Source organism: Pundamilia nyererei, unplaced genomic scaffold (assembly GCF_000239375.1).
Source record: "Pundamilia nyererei isolate P.nyererei 1_Seehausen unplaced genomic scaffold, PunNye1.0 scaffold00121, whole genome shotgun sequence".
NCBI classification, from domain to species: domain Eukaryota; kingdom Metazoa; phylum Chordata; class Actinopteri; order Cichliformes; family Cichlidae; genus Pundamilia; species Pundamilia nyererei.
Genome location: NW_005187522.1, coordinates 1,662,745 through 1,684,862, shown reverse-complemented (window position 1 = coordinate 1,684,862; position 22,118 = coordinate 1,662,745). Strand labels below are relative to the sequence as shown.

Sequence of the window (22,118 nt, the reverse complement as noted above, 5' to 3'; positions counted from 1 at the left end):
TTACACGCCTGTTGCAATGGGACTGAAAACACTTGGGTTCAAAGATTAAGAGGTGTGGCCCAAATACTTTTGTTCATACAGTGTATGTGATGGATGCTAAAAATAAGAAAATATAAATAAAAGCTATGAGATGTATGGTTAACTCCACAATGTCAACTCTAAATCGTATAAATCAAATCGGGTTTTCTGTCTAACTAGAATAAGACTCACAGTTGTTTGTATTTGCTAACCAGTCAAGTTTCACTTTATATGTCATCCCTTTAATTCTATTCTGTACTATTCTGGTGAAAAGCGGTCATCAATAGCATATGAATGCTTAAGTTATGGCAAAATAATGTGTTTCATGAAGTCAGGGTGACATTTATTTTTGATATCTTTCTTGAGATATTTCATGTAAAGGATTCCTTCGATGCGCTCTTCACATATCAAATACATAAGAAATAGACAGATGTGCTCACAAGCCAAAAACATGTGTCGATGGCACTGAATCATAAAACTTTCAGCCAAACTATATTGCCTCAGGTCTACCTCTAGGGCTACAGACAGCCCACCAGTACTACTAATAGAATGGTTAGCACAGTATGTACAGTATGTTGCTCAATAGGTAATACACAGAGCCACAATAGAGATGGGCTAATCTGAACTGTGGACGCTGGGCAGGTCCAAAGTGATGAGAGAGAAAAGTAAGGATGAAAAAATAGGACTCTAAAAGTGACATCATTTAAGACACTTCCTCTTAATATCAGTGGAAATAAAGGCTTAAAACCTCTGAATAATATCTGCTGACTGTATGCTTTTCTGTCTTTGTGTGTGCAACCCTTCATGAGAGTGTGTGTGCCCAGTGTGCAAACCCCTATACAACCTTAAGCAAAGCTCCATCCACAGCATTATAAATACACCGAATCATCATACCTATTCACTCTCCACTGATTTTAATTATCTGAACTGAAGCGATGCAAGAGGCTACACACATCCAGTATAAGGGGCTTGGACAACTTTTAATCGCACTCTTTCTCTAATCTGCTATATACATGCTTATCCTCAACTCCTAACAAAGTGCGGCTTTTACCCGGAGGAAGGACAGGTCACGGTGATCCTCCATGTATGTGATCTCCAGGTTCTCCAAGACTACGGTGCAGTTGCTGTAGGTCTTCACCATGTTCCTGTAGTGGTCCTCTTTAGTTCCCAAAAGGTTTAAACGATTGGTTACACCTTGGCACACTGCAAGAAAGGAGAATTCATCATTGTTTCATTTAAATGTTAAAAGATTCAGATTGTAAATCATGTGGAATTGCAGTGGAGAGTCACCAATGTATTTAAACCAAGGCCCTCAGTGCAATCAGTCAGAAACAGAAACATTCCCTGCTTATGCAACATGCTGGCTCCGTTTATGACTTTCTGTGTGTGTGTGTGTGTGTGTGTGTGTGTGTGTGTGTGTGTGTGTGTATCTCTGTTGGAGAATTTAGTCTGTGCAGTCATAACTTGGCATGCTTTCATGTGAAAATAACAGATCTGGGCTGCATCTGCAACAAAATCAAATCTCAGTGACGAGTTAAGTTCTGGCCCGCGAGTCAAAGTCAGCTACGTGTTTTTATGCTGGCAAAGGTCTCAATCTTTTCACTTGTATGAAGGCTGGTTAAAACAATCCCTGTGACCAGTAAGTCCAACCCATTGTGGTATTCTCCAGAAAAGTTCTGGTGTGTCACAAATTCCATGACAGTTGTAGGTTTTTGTTTTTTTGGAGAGGAGAGTCACATGTCTACATCTCAAAATTAAAAGTCTAATTTCTAGTTTAACCATATTTGACTCAATCGCAGGATTCATGACATGACGAAATGACAATTTAGTGCTTAAACAATGTTGATAAATGAATGCTCTCTGAGTTTTCAGCTCCCAGAGAACAACTATGGGCTGATAAATTCGCCTATTTAATGTTACGTAATACAATGAGTGAATAAGGAAGGTAGTGCAACAAACAGGGAGGCTCTTTTTTTTGTTTTAATGAATGAATGGATTTGATTTAGAACAGTTCATCTTCACTTATGCATGTTTAGGCCCCAAGCTGGTCAAACAGGTTCTGACTGGCAATGAAGAGAGAGCCATCAGTTAATCACCGCAACAGCTTTTTAACACACACACACACACACACACACGCACACACACACACAGTGTATGCACGCATAATAAGCAAGTAATTGATTGAGATTTAAATGATGGGTTCACTTGAGCAATTAACTCTGAAAAACAAAATATTCCTCCTCGTGGTTATTAGAAATTGCGGTGCTGGCGTAATCCCTAAAGCACATTCCCAAACATGCCTGCTCTTGACAAAAGAAAGCCAAACAACTTGGTCCGATTTCTCAGACACACCTCACAACACATAACAGCTCATGCAGTTGTGCTAACCAAGACACATGTGATTCACATAACTGAGGGAAAAGAACAGGGTTTCTCAACTGGTATCAAAGGATAAAACTGCGTTTTTCAATCGCACTGTGTGTTTTACTTATGATGTTGTGCTGGGTTCATACACACTAAGCGCAAAAGGAAGCTAATCAGTGAGAATTAGGCACAAACAGCTGTCAACCGCCCTCCCTCTTCTTCCTCCTCATTAGCTGGTCCCTGAGGGTTCTCCCTGACATGAACCCTGCAGTCCAGCAGCCCAACACCAGAGTAACAGAGGCAGATGAGCAAAAGCAAGCTGACGGTTTTAATTAGAAGAGCCACGTGAGTTGTAATTAGCCCTCTAATTATTACTCAGATTGTGAAAACCAAACTGTAATAAACAAAAGGTTGTCGGGTTTTTGCAGCTGTGAATATTAATAAACCTGATCTGAACATCATGAACGCTATTTTGCAAACAGAGACAATCACTTAGAGTATATATACATGCTAGGGCTGGGCGATATGACCCAAAATTCATATCTCGATATTTTTTAGCTGGATGGCGATATAAGATATATATCTCGATATATTTTTTTGAGCCATAAAGTAAGAACAAAAAGAGAGTTCTTAGTCAAAGCTGTGTCCCAGATGTCACACAGGCACTTTTATTAACATACAGCATAGATGTACATGAAAAATTACTCAAAATTAAATTATGAGCATTCATTAAATAATAATGCTCCATAAATAAAAGAAAACAAGGTTGTTTTTGTGCTAAACAAAGAGCTCACAATTGTGCAGTCAAAATGTAAACTAAAAGACGCTGAGCGTAATAACAAAGACAGACAGATTTCACAGCTGCTCTGTTCCCAAGTTTTACTGTGTGACTGATAGCCTGGAGTTTGAAATCCGCTTCATAACCACGTCTCTTACAGGTGCCATTTATGGTCCTTATACACACACAGTACGGTAATATTATGTTGATGCACAGTACGTATCACTCCGCGAAGCTCTTCGGTAGCCGTAATGCGCCGACAATCTATCAAGCGGTGCAGCTCCGTAGCTTACCAAAGTCGTACTCAAACATTTTTGACAGATTGCTGAGCGCCGTGTACCACATAAAATCGGTTCGCGGCCATCAAGCACAACCAGAATTCATACATAAGGCGCGCTATCAACTTTTGAGAGAATGAAAGGATTTTAGGGTTAGCGCTGTTAGCTCGTTAGCGCGGTTAGCTCGTTAGCATGTTTAGCTCGTTAGCACGTTGACGCCGTCCAGCCCCACGCATGGGGCGATGCGCAGTAACTCGTTAACGGAGATTTGCCGTGTCCGTCTTGTCGCTGCCTGCACGTGAAGCGATGGGGTAGGAGGGGGAGTTGTCTTCAGTGAAGGCGAGGCGGAGTAACGTTGGTAGAGACAAAAGTGGACGAAAGAGAGGCAAACCTGCGGCTCCACAACTATAATTATAACGTAACATAGTCTATATCGATATAAAGGATATTGTCACATCTTATATCTCGTATAAAAATATATCGATATGTTTTAAAAACTCGATATATCGCCCAGCTCTAATACATGCATATCTCCCAGTTATATATAAGCAGCCTGCTCCCTTTTTGAGTTATGAGCAGTGAAGGTGGAAAAAGACAGGTGAGGCTGATGGTTCAACAAATCTCCTCCAAGGGAAGATCAGACCTTGAGTGCCAAAGAAGGAAGTAAAGCAAACAGCCAATTGGCCGAGCAAGCAGGCACACAGCCACAGTAAAGGTTCTCCTTGTCCACTTGGTGATTTCACAACTCTCTTGCAGGTGGTAAATGATCTGATATTCTATGACCATAAATGGACTTCCAGGAGCAACAAAAGAAAAAACAAATGAGGTCAAGCTGTGGGACATAATTGTTAAAATCTGAAAGAGTGCTCTATAATTGTGCTGGGAATAATTTGTGTTAGACTTTAACCTGGGAACCTTCTCCAAGTGAAAATGACTCATGTTGAATCACATTTACAATAAAAGTTTGCAGACGTGGTAAGCTACCTTCGCTCTGAAAGAGACAAACTGTTGCTAGTGAGGAAATGAACACGCAGACTGGAAATGACAGGAACCTGTTTAGTTGCTTTTTTAGTCCATAAACCGTTGATTCTGAAATGTAACCTACTGTCTGCAGCCTGCTATAATGCAAGGTTAAGGGTGGGGTTTCTTATGATGTAACTGATACTGTGACAAAGACTAATTGCAGATTGCTTCACTCATTCCAGCTGTACTGTCATCACAAAACGTCCAGGAGGTAGGTGCAGGGAGTGGTACGGCATGAGTGTGCGGGTGTGTGCACTAGCATATATGCAAGTGTGCAACACTCTAAGCGGCACAAGCTGGATTGAGCTCCGTTGATCAGCACCCAGTCAGAGAATGACAAAGGACCTGATAAACCCGATCACGAGTCATCTAAACTTGCAGAAACGTCCAGTCGCATGTTTTGATGTTTACTTGGGAACTAGTGCTGGAAGTCAAAGGTGTGCGGGCACATATCTGTTTCTGGAGGCTATGGCATCTGCACCACTACATAAAAAAGAAACCATTGTTTAGTATTTGAGATAATTATCTCATTATGTTTTTAATAAACATTTACAAAGAGAATACAGAATAGAATAGAATAACTTTATTATCCCGATCAATGGAAAATTGTCTTTGGTTCACCATTCATACATACACACATACAAAACAACAATAAATAAACATTATTGGTAATGACCAAAGTCCTTTCTTCCCCCAAAGGGGGTTAATCGGTTGTCTGTCTGTCTGTTTGTTCGCAGCTTAGCACACACAACATGAATATATCTTAAAATCTCTAATTTTTTCAGCTTCTGGAAGCCAAAAAAATTCTGCCAATCCTGCTTCAATCATATGGATAAAGATAATAAAATACACCATTTTAATATGTAATACTTTAAGGTCATGGTCAAAGCTCAGTCATCAGCGTGTTGTATACAAAAGGCTGATGTCAGCATGTTGTAATAAAAACATCATAAAACACCAGAGTTTTAGTAGGCTATGGCCCTTGCCCTTCAGGGGAAGTTGTGCTCTCTGGTTGCTCTTGTTTGCTGTGTTGCTATAATAAATCAGTGTGTGCAAGCCGTCTTTAATCAAAATGCTATGCTAAAGTGCAATTATTGTCGTTATGCATGAATCTTTAATTTTACTGTTTTGCAAAAAAGCTGAAAATACACCACACAAGTAATGGATTCCTGAAGAGAAAACGTATATTTGCAGTTGAATGTTCTGTTCATTTTTTACTTCTCAGAGAAGTCCTGTGTGCCAGCTCAAATATAGGTGACTTTGGTTTGTTATTTGCCTAATAAAGAACAACATCTTTTATATTTTTTCAACATTTTTTGATGACAGATTTAGAAAAGATTTCTGTTTTTTTGGTTTTTGTTTTTACGACAGGTGCTCTATTAAATTAGTCAAATGTGCTCCTCTTGAGATTTCAAGTCAATGTTCGAGTAGGCAAACTAGTAATCCTGGAAATTGGGCTGGAGAGAATTGAGACTGAATGTCTGTAAAGCATAAATATGAGCTGCAACATCCAGGATTGAAAAATGAAGTCAAGGCAAAAGTGCCAAAAACTGCAGTTCCTCCCTCGGCCTCTTGAGGCTGGCTTCAGAAATGAGTCCATTTCACAGGTCCAAGCATTAAAATGCCCACCTTTAAAGCACAAATAAACATGTTTTCTGCCTAGTGAAAACAAAGAAAAACATTTTGGGCTTTTATAACTAATTCCTGTCTCTATAAAAACTATACTGGTGCTAGTTTTTATGACTCACCTGTCAGCTTAAAGCTGTCAAGGAAAAATGTGTGTGTGTTGCTGGAGGCCGCTAGCAGTTGCTACGTGAAGATGTACATGTGCTGCACCAAAGGCCTTGCTGCGACCGCTTTGCATTCAATCTCATAGCGTGGTAACAAAACTGTGAAATCACAAACACCATTTCCCTTGCACCTTTTGAAATAGGCTAGCTGTAGCGGTAAAATGTGTAAGTTTTACTGTGAAGGCGAACGTCTCAGGTTTTGGATTGTGTCATACTTTTTCAAGTTCCACTAAGGCTCAATGACTAGTTCGCATGAGCAGATTCCTTGAAAACTACAGGCAACCTGCTAACAACCAAAGCAATCACAAGGAGGCTTTTCCTGCAACACCATCAACCTCCAGCTACCATTAGCCAACCATTCGGGGAATACACATTTTTCATTAGCAGCCGGTGGTTGCTGATCGGTTTCTAGGCCTGTATGACTGAGGACTCAAAGGAATGGGTAACGTTTTGGCGAATGCACATTTGTTTTCTGATGTAGGGGTTACATTAGAACGTCAACACTCTCTATCCTGGTAAATACTGTTTGCTGAACTCCAAATCTTGCACTTTTCCTTTAAAAATCTTTAAAATGACACATGAACTAAAGGGTAGGGCTGTGCGATATGACCAAAATCTCATATCCCGATATAAAACATCTATCGTCCCGATAATGATATAAATCACAAAAAATTTAATATTTTCTGTGAAGTGTTTCCAGCTGGGCATCGTGTAGCTGGAGTCGAGTGTTTTCACAGATGCATGAAACTATACATTTTTAGACATAAGTTGTAACGGCCGCCGTTTTCTTTGTGAATATTTATTACACAGCGTGCTGCGGGGAAAAGCCTGTTCTAACGTTTGAGTCTAAGGTTTATTTTTTAGCACCTGACGGCTCTTTTTTGCTTTTCATCTGTAAACACTCTGCATACTTTTTCACGTGATTCCGTTTATTTTGAAAAGTCTCAACAGGATCTTGAGCTTTATTGTGAAAGGTTTATGTGGAAAATAAACAAGCGGACATGCGATGGTTTTACCGTCGTTGTTGCTAAGACAACCCATAAAAACAGGCACTTGTCCGTCGGTAGTGTGGTTATATTAAATATAAGAGAAAGAGAGAACTTTAAGAAATTAATATAGCCACTACAGTGACCATCAAAACGATGAAAAAAAATATTGCCGTAAAATTTTGCGACACCACGAAACAAACGATAGCCTAAAATGAAACCATGTTTTCTACAGTCAATGAAACGATAGACGTTTTTATATCGTCATCCGATACGACTAAAGGGCTGTCGTATGTTTGTGTTAGCATAAATATTCTTAGATTATATTCGTAGACTGATGTATATAATGTAAACCTTTTCTTTGATGGTTGGCAAAATCCTAATTATTTATTGAGAAAATGGGTACAAATTGCAACGGGCCACAACACCACAGTCAAAGCAGACAATATAGTGTAAACATTTGAGAGACATTAACCAAACAAGATGAGATCGAATGTACAATCTTACTCACTAAACCCAGACAAGAAAAGAAAAAGTCAGTTGCACAAATTTACATTTGAGGTCTTATTTGCATGTTTGGATGAAACTTAGCTCCCCTTAGCCCCTTTTAAGGCAATAACGAGTCCTCACGAAAGTAAACCAAACTTCCCTGATATCCCTCTAATGGTTTCCTCCAACAAAGTGACATCTACAAAATTAAATCATAATGCTTTATACCTTTCTGCAGACAACAGAAATGGTCTTGCCGCTTTCTCTTCCTCTCACTCACTACCTGCGATTCAATTATGCTCTGTCCAGAGTCTCATAATTACATTACCTGAAAACGTATACATGATTAAAGGGAGGTAACGATGCTAAGTGACAGGACTCTCTCAAGTCAACAGCATTACGGTAAAATATCTTGCACAATTCAATCTCCAGTGTATCCGCCACTTTTATAACAAATCGATGCCAAGATTAATTCGCCTATTTAGAAGTACATGTGTATTGTAAGAGGATGGTGATGGGAAGAGAAGAAGAAACCATCTGCTTTAGTTGGCTTCAGTTTCAAGTTGACGATTACTGGTGTTGTGGTTATTTTAGTTCCTGAACCTTCAGATTTGAGGGAATTATAAATTTCCCAAAGGCAAGTAAGTTAATGATGCAAAAAAAAAAATTCAAAGAAGTACATTCAAGCTCCCTTTTCCCTCGCTTATGTTTTCTGATTGGCTGAGATTGAGAAGGCAAAGTGGTCATATGTGCATTCAGTGGTGTTCATTCATATAAACATACTTTGTAGTTAGGATATCAGGAATTTTTAAGTCCTGCTTTTTTTTGCTGAGGGGAAATGCACTCTTCCTTTGCGTGGGAGTCATATCAATCCCTAAGAGAAAACATCTTCGGGCCTCAGAAAAGAAAAAGGGGTCAGTGTGGACTCAGAGGATACCCTCCCCTCCACACACACACATGGAGACACTCTCCCTCCCTATCCCCAATGAATGCAAAAACACAAGGCCCTCTGACATCTCAGGAAGTTGCTTTTGCATGGGGTTAGCTGGCTACCCCGCAACACTGAACCAGATGGTTGTTAACAGTCGTCTTTAGGGAGAGGAGGACACGAAGAATGATTTAAACTGAACTTCATGTACTATTTGAGAATAAGAAGTGACTGAAAGGAAATGATAGGGGGGAAAAAAACTGAAACCAAAAAGAACAAAAAAAATGTCAGGACTGGTTTGTGGTTTAGCCAACAGAGAAGTAAATGTGGGACACCCGGCTGTGGGGTCAAACTGTGGAAAGAGGGTGTAAAGCTGAACACTTGACGTATGGCCGTGGATGACCTTTCCCTAAAGACCAACAAAGGGGACAAAACATGGGGGTGGACAGCTGTAGAAGACCAGCAAATGAAGGGTCTTACTCAATACATCACATGTCCTCATAACAGTTCAGTCCCAGTGACTGCATTTGTTGGCCCCACTGCAGATGGAGCGCAGTCAGTGAAGTTTAGCTGTTAAAAGCTCAGCAAAGTGACCAAATAAAGACCAAAAAGGCTCGTGTTTACTCTCTGCTCCTGATGATTCCTCTCTACCAGTCACTGAGACACTCCAGATACCTGTGGCTGGACCCATCATAATGTTTACTCTCCACCTCAGTGTGAGGAAACTGTGGATTTAGGTTCTGCACAAACACAGGAAAAAAGTATGTATACTCACTGCTGCATACTGTGATCAGCATTTTCAAGACCCTAAGGCAGTACACAGTGCTGGAAAGGCTACATTAATGGGATAATCAACTGACCTTTGGGAGAAAGCAGTGAGCTCGATTTATAAACGGAAAAAAAAACTACTACTTTTCCTTAATTTAGGCAACAATAATCAATATTTAATATTAACAACAGGTCAGCTCACAGTGTGTGAAAGGACAAACCTTGACAAAGAAATAACACCTGATTATGAAGTTACCTTGAGCTCCACGAAACTCTATCAGCTCATTGTTTTGGTTTCTCATCCAACAGCTTTACCGTTTTGGTCCAGCAGTTTAGGTTATTGCACAATAATTCCACTGCGCCAAACATGATTTTGCTTAGAAGTTAATAGAAACCAAAACAGAATGAAAGGGACAGTGGATGCCAAAGTTTTGTTTGCCTAGTTGCTTGGAAAAAGAAAATCCTTAAAAAGCTTTGTTTGCTATCTACTGCTTGTGTTTGTTAAATACTCATCGTGTGATTATATGTGTCATTTTTGTGTTTATAGCCTGCTGTGTTGCTGTTGAATGAAATGATGTGTTTTGGGGGGCACCATGGGCAGAAGTCTCAGACAAAGAGAAGGAGAAACTAGAGAAACAAAAGCAACTGTTTGCTGGAGGCAAGAGAGAGAAAAAAGTGTGTTGGTTTTTTTTAACTTTTAGTGAACAAAGTTCACCCAATCCTTAAAAAATAAATATGTTACTGTATGTGCCTATTGACTTACAAGGGGCCTAACTCACTGACTTTCATCCTAGTTATTGTTTGAGCTTCTCCTGTGAATAATCAACATTTCTCTTCATAGTTAACAGAAGAGATAAACCTTCAGAAGGAAATTTGTGGAATTTGTGGAAATTTCAGCTCTTCTACTCCAGAGCTGAAACACTTCCTGTATAAATGATGAGTATAAAAGAACAGCTGAAATAATTGAGGAATAGTTTTAATTAGGCGAGTCTCCTTCATGTTGGAAAGTCCATTAGTGCTCAGTAAAGGCACCCATCAGCTCCACTGCTGTAACTCAAAACTCACCACTTCATCCCCATTTACATTCCAATAATGCACCCACCATTCCCCTGAAATGCTCCGACATTTAACCCACTTCCTCTTTAACATCCAGACATTCTCCCTATTGAAGACCGTTCTGGCCAAGACAACTCCCAGCCCCCCGACTTTTTCTCCTTCTCTTTCTCCTTCCCTGTTAAAACCATACTACTCTTCAATCCCACAGGAAGCTGGAGAGGAAGACTGAGCGAGTGGGCGTCCAACCCCCCCCCCCAAATCCTCCTTTCCAACAATCATCATTGAGCCATGCCTGGAAAAGAAGAAATGAGGGTGAGTGAGAGCGAGAAAGAAAACCAACAACCACTAGCAAAAGTAGCCCACACACTTCACACATCGTTCCAGCAAGACAAAGCAGATGTGGATCGGGAAATCCCTGTTGGTTTAAGCATTCCCAGCCCAGTTCAACTGCCCCCAGGTTGGAGCACCTCAACACAGAGGACAGACAGATAACTCTCATCGACTGAAGTCCTCAGTTCATCCAAACAAAAGAGATAAACGCTCTTCGAGACACCCTTTCTGCTTAAGGACTTCTTATTTTTAGCCCGATAGCTGACAGGCTCATTTCTGTGTAGCTCTAGCCACTGCTTCACAGCGCTGCCTGCCAACAACTCTGTTAGAGCCTTAGTCATGTCTCCAGCAATTCTGCCCCACTGGAGTCTTCACAGAGAGTGACCCCATAAAAGGAATATTCTGTAAAAGCCCTGGGGTTTGTGTTAGTAAGCTTTGCTCTGTGGCTCATCCCTTACTCACAAATTCAGCCTGCGCTTTACACATCAGCAGGCCCCAAGTCCACCGATGAGTAGTTTCTTCCTCATCCACATTGGCAGAGGGCAAGTGTCAGGGACAAACGGAGCTCAGGGAATAAGTTTGTACAGCTGAGGAACTCTCATAATTTTTCAGCGCTGTGAAAGGGTATTTAGTTGCGTGTTGTGTTGTACTTGCCAAAAGCATGACCGATTTAATTTGCACAGAAATGCTTTACAGTTGAGCTACGTCTTCCTGATGACACATCAAGCTAAAAATGCTTGAGATGCTATGGTGGGCCGCTGCCAAGCACATGAATCCAGGGAGTGCTCTGTTAAAACCTTTGGAGTATTTTCATCTCCACAATAGAAGCATGAATAGCAGGGACTGACAGAAAGTGTTGGTAGTTTTTCATCGAACACCTCTCTCCAAAGCCCACAGCTCAGTTTTCTTCCATTGTTAACGTGCGGGGCGTTCTCCTTTTCCTGACAAAAAAAGCACATCACACATGCAGCTCCAAAACAATGTCCAAAGCTTGCTTGCTTAAGTTGATTATGACTGAGGAGGCCACCCCCTCACTAGAGACAGAGAAGGGCGTTTGCACAACCTCAGGCCTGGCTGCGTTGCGTCAGTCATCAAAGGCATGAGACTTGGCAGACTAGACTCTTTTCTCGCTATCAGCTACACTGCTGAACACAAGGACCACGGCTCGGATGCACAGTGTATAAAACACACACTACAAATTCTAATGACTACACCAGAGGATGGACGATAAGTGTGCACGCCGGGATAAAAACAAAAAAACAAAACAAAAAAAACTTTCCAACATTAAACCTGCAGAGATAGAAGAAGAAAAAAATAGGCAACCATCTTCAAGCCTTCCCCTATGGCCGCATGCCTGTCTTCGAACAGACAGGCATGCGGCCTAAGCATGTCTTTTATACTGGCTAAAGATAAGTTAAAACTCAGTTCTGACTATGCACAAGCCTAAATCCCCACTCTCCCAGGTGGATTTCCTTTAAAATAAACAAATAAAATTAGGGAAATTTGCTTGAGTGCAAATTTCTAGAGCATAAGTTGACATATCTGAAAGCTCAAGAGCGGCTACTAAATGGACCTTGAGGTTAAACTGACTTAACCTTTAAGCGAGAAGGTCTCTCAAGTGGCGGAAAAAGGAAATCTGAATGTCTCATCTACCATAATCAAAAGCCTCAGTCTAGTTCCTCAGTGAACCTTGTAGTAACCGTGATTTAAACACAGCTCAGCAGATGTAAAGATGCTTCCAACTCCAAACACAGAATCCCATTTCAAATTTGTCACTTTCTTTTTCAAATTGACCAGCAGTTGCCAAACATTTATTACTTTGATCATTTTATAGCTCAGAAGCATGAGGAATCAGTGGATTAAACAGTAACCAACGTGGACAAAAAAGGAAGAAAGAAAGACAGCAAAGACGGCTTTCTAACATCAATATTGTCAGTGACTCGAGTGTTTAAAAGGAATCAAATTTAGTCGCCTGCTTACGTGTCCTTTGACCTGAAAACCCAATTTGGTTTTAAGTATTTTTAATCTTGTGTAAATCTTGGTGACTGATAATAAGAATAATACTAAAACAAGTGGATTGATATGACAAAAAATAATAATCTCAGACTCCTGCCTAATCAGCTCAGGAAGAGGTTGTTGATGAAGTGGATACAGTGACAGTTCAGCGGGCTAATCCTACTTCCTGGCAGTGGTCCAGGTTTGCACTCTCCAGGGCATATCAGCCCTACCCATCCTCCACCCAGCTGAAGTGGTTTGTTATGAAAATGAAAATGGAGGTGTATATATTGACCATTTATCAGTAATGCTTTAAGAGTGATACGATTTGTGGGTATATAAAATATGTGAGCTTGACTAATGGTTCAGTGGGAAGTCTCGCAATGACAGGGTTGGGTTCAATCTTTTTTTATTGAAGGAAACACTGCCAGTGAAGGAGTGCTTGTTTTTTTTTTTGTTTTTTTTTTTACAAGCCTCTGGCTTCAATTATGAAAACATGCAGTAATGAAGATGTTCCGCTCAAAGTCCCACCAGGAAATTAATTCTGAGCTCAACGAAACATTGGTGTTGTTGAAACCTACCAGGCAATTAGAAAAGGTACCTCACGAGGGGCGTTGAGTATATTACATTTTAGTGCTGCTGGAGTAAAACAAATCAAGGATCAACTCTGTAGAAGTCACTGCCACAGCTACAATATCATGAACAACGCTGTCAGCTCATCTATAAATGGCTGCGATGAAACACGTTTTACGATGGTGATGAAATCGGCGAGAGGTGATGCTGGCTTCTAAAATGCTGGAACCAAAGCAAGAGAAGAGCTGATCTTCTTTTCCTCCTCTAACACACCCTGCCACAAAACTGCCAACAGTGTTATAACTGCTCGTAACTGAGGCAGAGGTTTGTCATAAGGAAGGACGGTTATTCGCTTGTCAGAATTGTACTTTACTTGCTATCAAGATAACCTGGTGGTAATCACAGAGCTCTTTCTGTTTTGGAGACAAACCTGTAGGCATAAACATAAGCCTCATTTCTTTATATTTTGCTTCCAATGAGATGCCTTTACTTGTAGTTTTTTAAAGTGATTTTAGAAATACATAATTTGTTCTTTCGATGAATCTCCCAAAAAATGCCAACAATAGCGCAGTTTGAGTTTGATAAGCATAAAAATAGTCTTTTAGCACCAACAGGTTGAATCCCAATGAGCTATTAGCTGAGAACTTGGCATATCTCAGCATGGTCAGCAGTGTGTCCTGAAAAGAATGTGAAGAAACTGGACAAAGACTAAACGATAAGTCCTAATGCATTTTGATATGAATGACTGGCTGAAATTTGTGGTGCAGTAGTCCCTCGTTTATCACAGGAGTTATGTTCTAAAAATAACCCGTGAAAGGTGAAAACTGCGAAGTAGTCAGCTTTATTTTTTACAATTATATATAGAGATGTTTTAAGGCTATAAAACCCCTCACTGCACACTTTATACACTTTTGTTAGACAGGCATGAACATTGTCACACTTTTCTCTCTTGTTTAAACACTCTCAAAGTTCGACCTTCGTAGAAAAATGAGTCCAGTATTATAGAATGAAACCAAAGATCAAACCCTGTTTTCTGGTTCAGAACATGGGAATGGAGCAGCTGTGAGAGAATTCAGCATTAATGAATCAATGGTATGGAAGTGATAGAAGCAAGAAGAATAAGTTGAGTAAAGTTTGACTTATCTGAATGTTTTGTTTTCGCTTAATGCGCCTTATAATCTGTAAAATACAGTAACTTCTACCTTCCTTTAGCATGTCCAGAAGTCCAACTTTTTGTGTGATGGTTAGCATCTTCTTCTGCCTTTTGGGTGCTACCACAGGTGCGTTCGACGGTGCAAACGTTTCGTCAACATTGTTGTGTTTGTTGCGGAGAAAACTTACAAACATACAGTACAGCACTTCAGAGTCACCCTGCCAGCAATCAAAGATTTACGTAAATTTGACAAGCTGAACGCATTCTGTACTGTACAGGAGACACGGCACGAGATTGATTGACAATTATCTACAGCCAATCAGGACGCAGAACACAATGTGCTGTAAAAAAAAAAAAGAAAAAGAAAAAAGCATGCAAAATTGCACACAAAAAAATCTGCGAAACAGCGAGGCCACGAAACGTGAACCGCGTTATGGCGAGGGACCACTGTATTAGACTATTGGATGTGCTGCTTTACAATCTATTACATTCAGTTATATCAGTAGACCTGTCCCAGCTTTATTTGTATAGGAATCTGAATGATTAGCTGTACTGATCATTAACACAGTTAAAACAATACTTAAATATCAGTGTTTTAGCACTGTAATATGTAACACTGTGTGCCTTAGTGGAGCTTTTCATTTCCAAAAGAACTCTTATATCTAACTTGGATTTGCTGCCCTGATTCAATATCAGCTCAACTGATTCCGCTATTCACGCAGCAGCCTCATGAATTTGAGCTAATAGGCATGCCTTTCTTCTCCCTGTTGACACAGGGTTGTAAAGTCATGTCCACATGACAAGATAAGGTCAAAGAAGACGACAAAGTCTTGAATAAGGAACCCTTTGTCCAGACTTGGGGTTTCTGAGGCTGATGTATTCATGTTTCCTTTTCTTTGTGTGCGTTTCTCAGTCAAGCGCGCACTCCTATTACCTTATTTAGAAGGCAGCCACAAACAGACTATGAATGTTGTTTCATTTCGAGCTTTAAAATTTGCTTTAGGAGAGAATCCTTCCTGTTAGGGAAGCTCACCACAGTTGGCACCCAGTAAGCTCAGATCAATCTTCAATGACAGGAAAAGGAGGTCTAGATTGGAATAAAAGAAATAAGTTAAGAGATTCTGAATGTCTGTAGATGTGAGCATAGCACATGACCACACAATTTTCCTGTGTACATAGAGTTTAAACTAAATTCATGAAGTCAACAAGCCTATTTTATCTTGATGCCGAAGTGTAAGCCGAGCTGAACGACAGAGAAAAGGTAAAAACATCACTGAACCTGTTTTTCTTTTCCACACTGAACACACAGTACATGCCAAATTCTTTGGACAAAACAAGACAAATCCCTTTTGTTTTCTATTTGACTAGAAATTACTCAACAGCACTACCTTTTCAATCTATAAAAGGGAGTTGTATACTGTAAGTCTGTCTTGATTGACATGACATGCAAACTTTTAATGGAGCATATAATGCCTTAATAACAGAGGAAACACTCTTTTTCATAGGTAATAAAAACTACGGACCAGACAAGCCTGATCAGAACTCCTTTGAAAGGCATCAGGATTTATGTTTGCAAAAAATTTAAGCTGATAAAGTTTGATGTTCACTCTCAAGCCAAGCTTTACACAGTCAGCTGCATGAAGTCAATTTAAATCAGTTGAAGCAGAACAATTTTACATCAGTATCTGTCAGCACTGTTAGGAGTGAACATGGAAAAAACAAATCTTTTGAGCAAAAAAATGGACCAAAGCCAATGCACGCCAATAAAAAAAAATAGCATAATGCTTCTGGTTAAATGCTCTTGGGGGACCTCTAACATCCTTTTGTAATCAGGAAGAGAAGCAGGAAAGCCCCTCTCTTTACACTGCAAAGTGGTGAACAATTAAACATCCTGGACCTTTAATGCAATAGTTTTTGACAAACGCTGGGACTCATATACATAACCTGGACTAATTAACCATATTGTGTCACAAGGTCCAAACCTCTAACACAGTCTCACATTAGTGAATCACGCTCAGACCGCACAGGAAGAGCCTAAATGCTATTAGGGAAGCAAGTTTCTGAGATCGGCCACCACCCCTCACAAACAATGCTTTCTTCTGAAATATTCTGAGATGGACATTTATTTGTGAAGCTATTGTTCTCGTCCCTGTAGGGGATTCCTCTTCTAGCCGGGATGCAGTTTGAAGCATCGCGCCTCATAATGACGTGGAGGTCAACAGAGGTGATGACACACCTGCAGGAGGTCTGCAGGATAATGCTGAGAGACTCTCATCTGCAATTTGGATGCTACACTGAAGCGGCAGCAAACTAAAAAAAGAAGACGAGGCCTCTTTGATGAACAATTAAACGAGGACACGGATAACAAAGTCAAAGATCGCACTCCATCCTTCTGATGTTTGTTTGCGTATCCCGACTTTCCTGCTTGTCTCTGCTGCTGCGATTCTTCCTTTGATCTGTGCACAACCCCTGTCCGTCCCATTGACATCTCAATGACATGCACATCTATAGAGCTCCACACTGAATACAAATACAGCAACCTATTTCTTTCTAAAGAAAAACGTGTTTCAGAACAGGCTATGCAGTGTGGCAGAACCATGGCTTTCATTCAGGCTAAAAGCCTGCAGGATGGAAATATGTTCAGCGCCCACTTTCCAGCTAAAGTCAGCTTACTGTTTCAGCAGTTTCACTGCAGCTTAACCCAAGTTTCCTATTTACACATGAGGCACTCCTAGAAAAACACTGATTATCAACACACTGTGAATTTCTAGTACATTATGAATCAGATGTGAGCTGCTGTATGGCATGTTTACCAAAGATAAAGACATTTTTCAGCCAAACAAGGGCTTGAAGCATTACTCCAAAAGGAAAAATAATGAAATCAGACAAAAGTTTGACAATCCCACAACGCCCCTTTCCCCCCCTACCTCAGCAAAGCATTCTTTAAGACATACAAATGCAGTCATAATAAAACTATTGGAGCTTTGGCCTCCTTTCCCTTTCGACACGACACTGCACTTGATGAGATGACAGATAGCAGAAAGCCTTTTTTTCCAGCTCAACTCTGGGTCTCTTTCCACTGAATACTCCATGCACAACCAGCGGATCATGGAAAGGCCATAAAGTGCTGCGGATGGCTTTGTTACCATAAGTAACCCAATAAGTAACCCACATATCTAGCCCCTTACTCCATGCTGGTTTCTCACTTAATGTATATAAACTACAGAATGGGTAGCATCTTTAGTTGTTGCAGTAAAAACACTGAGAAAACAAAGTTTTTAAAGACTGCAATCCAGGCCACTTGAGGCTGACTCCAAAAGCCAGGCAATCCCCATTGCCACTATAAACACATATCTCAATATGAACATTAATCTGCAGCAATGGTTGCAGTTCTTTTTTTTTTTTTTTTTTTAGTATTCTAGCTGTTTGGTTTCAATCTGTCCTCCTTTTGTAGTCTGAATTCTTTTGACCAGTCATGTTTGAGCAAGCCTCGGTTGCCTTGAGGTAAACAGTCTGTATGGTAAGGAGGGATGGCATTTGCATAAATGCTGTGAATATCCATTGGTTACTGTCTATAAACTATCGAGTCTTCAATGAACAAGATTCTGTTTGTGGTGTTGGAGGCTTTTGGAGCATTTAATGGATAATATTGCCTAAAGTCTACACGCTACACCCCAGAAAGCTAATTCTGCTCATCTGGAGAAATGTTTCATCACTCATCGAAGAAACTTCTTTAGGCTTTCGAGGATTTCTGGGTTTATGCTTCATGGTAGTGGAACCGAATGCATAACATTTACAGAAGTGCAATACTACTTGACTTGTAGGTCGACACAATAGATTTTATTGTCTTTTCAGAAAAAAAAAATGAGGTAAAAAGAACAAAAGCTGCTTCACTTCTAGGCTTCCTCTTGATGACATGGATGTCTAGCCTCGGGTGCGTCTGCTACACAGCACAGATCTCAGTTGCTCGACAAAAGTATCAGTGCTGCCAGATCCCCTGCTTTCTACAGAGGCACTATTGTCACAGGGTGAAACCGAAATCCTGCACCTCTGCAGCAGTCTATGCTGCTCAGACCTGGTGCAGTTCATCAAAGCAAGCAGAGAAGGCGGAAGAAGGACGAAGAAATTATATTCCTGCTCCCATGGCCCAAACATTAAGGAAAAAAAAACCAACATGATTTCTGACAATGACTGCAGCAGATGTAAATCTGGGAAGGTCATCAGCGGACCTGCAAGAGATAGCAGCAGCCACAGCAGTACTTGGATCACTCAGAACACTAAAATGCATGCAAGATGTTCTAGGATTACACAAGATCATAAACTATATTTCACTACTAACATTCATCCAATCCTAGAAAAGAAATGGGTTTCTTAAAGTGATGAAAAAAGAAAAGAAACAAAAACAGATGACTTATGGGGGAAGCTGGCTTGTTACACAGGGAAAAGCACTTACTCAGGATGCACTGCAGGACTGAAATGTTGTCATGAGTCAGCTTAACTTTTGCAGGTGTGCAAGCAGATGTAAATGCAGTGATTGAGGCAGACTTCCTCCTATCTTTCTATCGCTTTCTATCCAGAACTTGATTAACTTGGGGGGGAAGCATATTGATATAAGCGGGTTACATTGTGTCAAAAGCAAGCGAGGGAGCCTCGATTAGGGATTAAGGATTTAGCTCTTGACATGCTCCTGTGATTAGTTTCATCTTTCACTGGTTAACTCATGTGTCAGTTAGAGTGGCTCTTAGGAAGGTTTTACTGCATATTTCCGGCTTGGCATCATTCTACAAAAAAAAGTAGAAGTGCTTAGAATTTTTTAAGTGCACAATAAAAAAAATATATAATCATCGCCTTTGCAGTACAAAGCCAGTCACAAACAGTCACAAAGGAGTAATCATTCTAAAACCATTTAGCAAATGTGAAATAAATCATCCGTTATTACTTGCGGTCGGCTGCTGGGCGAAGCTGTGGGCATTACTCGCAATAACAAACTAATTATGCCAGTGTAAGGAACGAGGAGCTTTTCCATTTTGCAGCAGGAACACAAGAGTGACAGGCGGGCGTCCTGAGGGAAAAGCTTCTGCATTATCAAATCTCAAATTCATTTCCAAAAGCCTTAATGGCCTGTCAGTAGCACTCCTAGAAACAGGTGGGCTAAATGGGCGAGCAAAGTGGAGAAATGTAATAAGCTAAATCATCACAGATGGCAACTTTGGCTGATTTAAATGCTTCTTTGGATTACCGGAGCTATGCCTCCAAAGTAAATATCAGAATCAGAATCAGAATCAGAAAGGGTTTTATTGCCAAATGTTGAGCGGGTTTACAACATTAGGAAATTGCTGCGGTGCTTCAGTGCAAACATACTGTTATAAATATGAAGTTATGATTATAATAAATACAAAGTTACATCTGTAATGCTTCTTGAATCTTGCCAGCGACCACAAGTTTGATCTCAACTGTAACGCTCCTAAATCTGATGTAACAGAACTGAAGCACGGCAGTTCTGCATGTATTTTAGCTCTACCAGGTGGCCTCTTCAGTGAAACCTTTAAAAAAAATGCCGCTGATTGTGTTTCCATGACAGAAACTCAGTTCCAGCACAGAGACCTCCAGGGTGAAATAGATCACATGATCTGTAAACTTAGATAAAATAAAAAAATAAAAAAACAAGAGTTCAAACACAGAACAATATGCAAAAAAGTTTCCATGATCGCAACCAATTTCAAATTGTTCTAAACTTACATTTTCCTTTATTTCTTTTTTTGCTTCTTCTAAGTGTAAACCACTGGCCAGATGTTCATTTGCTTCCCAGCAACACAAACACATTTTAATAGGTCAAACAGACACTGCTTAGTTAGACTGACTAGTCAAGCATCCCTGGAAAATGTGCATCTGCCGGTCTTGTTTTTTAAAGTCCAAGGATTACACTCTCCTTGATGTCCTAAGAAAACGACCCTACTTTTTTCTAAAGCTTAAGCTGGAGTGGCATGGTGATGACCATCACTTTACAACAAAAAAGGCATTGGATCAAATCTACCAAACATCTGGGGCATTTACTGGGGAGTTTGTCCTGTGTGGGTACTCCCACAGTCCAAAGACATGAATGCTAGGTTAATTGGTGATTCTAAATTGCCCATAGGTGAAATAATGTCTTTGTCTGTCCAGGATGTACCCCACCTCTTGCCCTGTGACAGCCAGTATAGTTTTCAGAACAAGTGTGACCTTGGAGAAGAAAATGTATGAATATGACATCTCCACAAATATCACAATAAAAATATTGAGAAGGTGTGCCCGTAAAAATGTAAAACATCAGGAAAAGTTATTAAATACTTGAAGGCGTAACACACCCGCGCCCCCATTACTACCATAGTAAGTAGACTGGTATCAGCATGTCTTTACACATACACATGTAAATCTCCCCAAGACAAGACTATAATCCAAGCACTAAACAGCTCAAGTTTTCAAGTGTTCATCATGTAATTATTAATAAACTCACTCCATATTTGGTTTCTTCTCAAGTTACTGGATAAACCTGCAGCACAGCGATGGCACGACCCCTCCTAGTAACTCTTTCTTTAATCAATAACATGATTTCATTTACATGTTACTTGAGTTTATTACGATTGCACAACAGCCCAAATATCCAATAGTTTGTTATTTGGACTTTTGATTCCAAAGGAGCGTCATGGAGATGTATTTGCCATCTTGTTCAAATCAATTTGACTGCTCTGGACACTGTGTGCTAGTTAAAACACAGCGTGGCACATAGAAACATCTGTCTCAGCCCCTGGCCAAAAACACACGAATCAACAACAACAACTTGAACTGTCAAAAGCATATGTTGCAGCTCACACTTCACTGGAAATTCAAATGGGATCAGTTGTAAAAAAAAAAAAAAAAACTAACAAAAAGAAGTGTAATTAAACCTAATAGTACTGCACAGCGTATCTGTCATCACAGCTGCTCATCACTAATCTTCTCTTGTCTTAATAAAATTCCAAAATCCTTATTTACTGTGGGAGACTTGCTGCTGCATGAAATGTCCAGTTTGTTTAGAAGCCCAGAAATATTTAGGGACTCTGTCTTTTTGGCTCGCAAACACTTTTGATTTGTTATGGTTCTCTTCAAAGCGGCACTGGTCTCCACTCGTGGAACCAGACAGGAGAGATGGGGCTTGCACGTGGGCCGGTGGCACTATGAGTACACGCTTATCCGCTTAAAAAGGGGAACAACACTGTAATGATACATGATACATGATTCACGAGAATAGGAAGTTAAATCCATTAGGGAGTAAAGTGATATGTTTGGTCACGTTCTCTCCTAACATCTCTCCTCTGTGGGTCCTGAGTAACTCAAACCAACAAGGAGTAAATAACATATATATATATATATAATTTGTAAGTTTTTGAAAGTAGGCTAACAACTAATGTACTACTGATTTTTCAAATAACTCAAGGATACTGAAAATAGGGGGAGAAAAGTAAAGGAACAGTCATAACACTGCTATCTTTAAAAATAATAAGACTACTTTGACCTTATTTTCAGGGCCAAAAGAACACTTAAACAAAACCCAACTTTATATCGTTTGCGCA

The 22,118-nt window shown here is 40.1% G+C and overlaps 1 protein-coding gene across 1 annotated transcript in view; it reads right to left on the bottom strand.

Moving 5' to 3' along the window:
- The window catches only part of egfra (epidermal growth factor receptor a (erythroblastic leukemia viral (v-erb-b) oncogene homolog, avian)), a 44,891-nt gene that overhangs the window by 21,782 nt on the left and 991 nt on the right, over window positions 1-22,118 (bottom strand). The window contains exon 2 of the mRNA XM_005742568.2: window positions 1,070-1,221. Within this exon, the coding sequence (XP_005742625.1) occupies window positions 1,070-1,221 (152 nt within the window). The remainder of the gene's footprint in view (window positions 1-1,069; window positions 1,222-22,118) is intronic.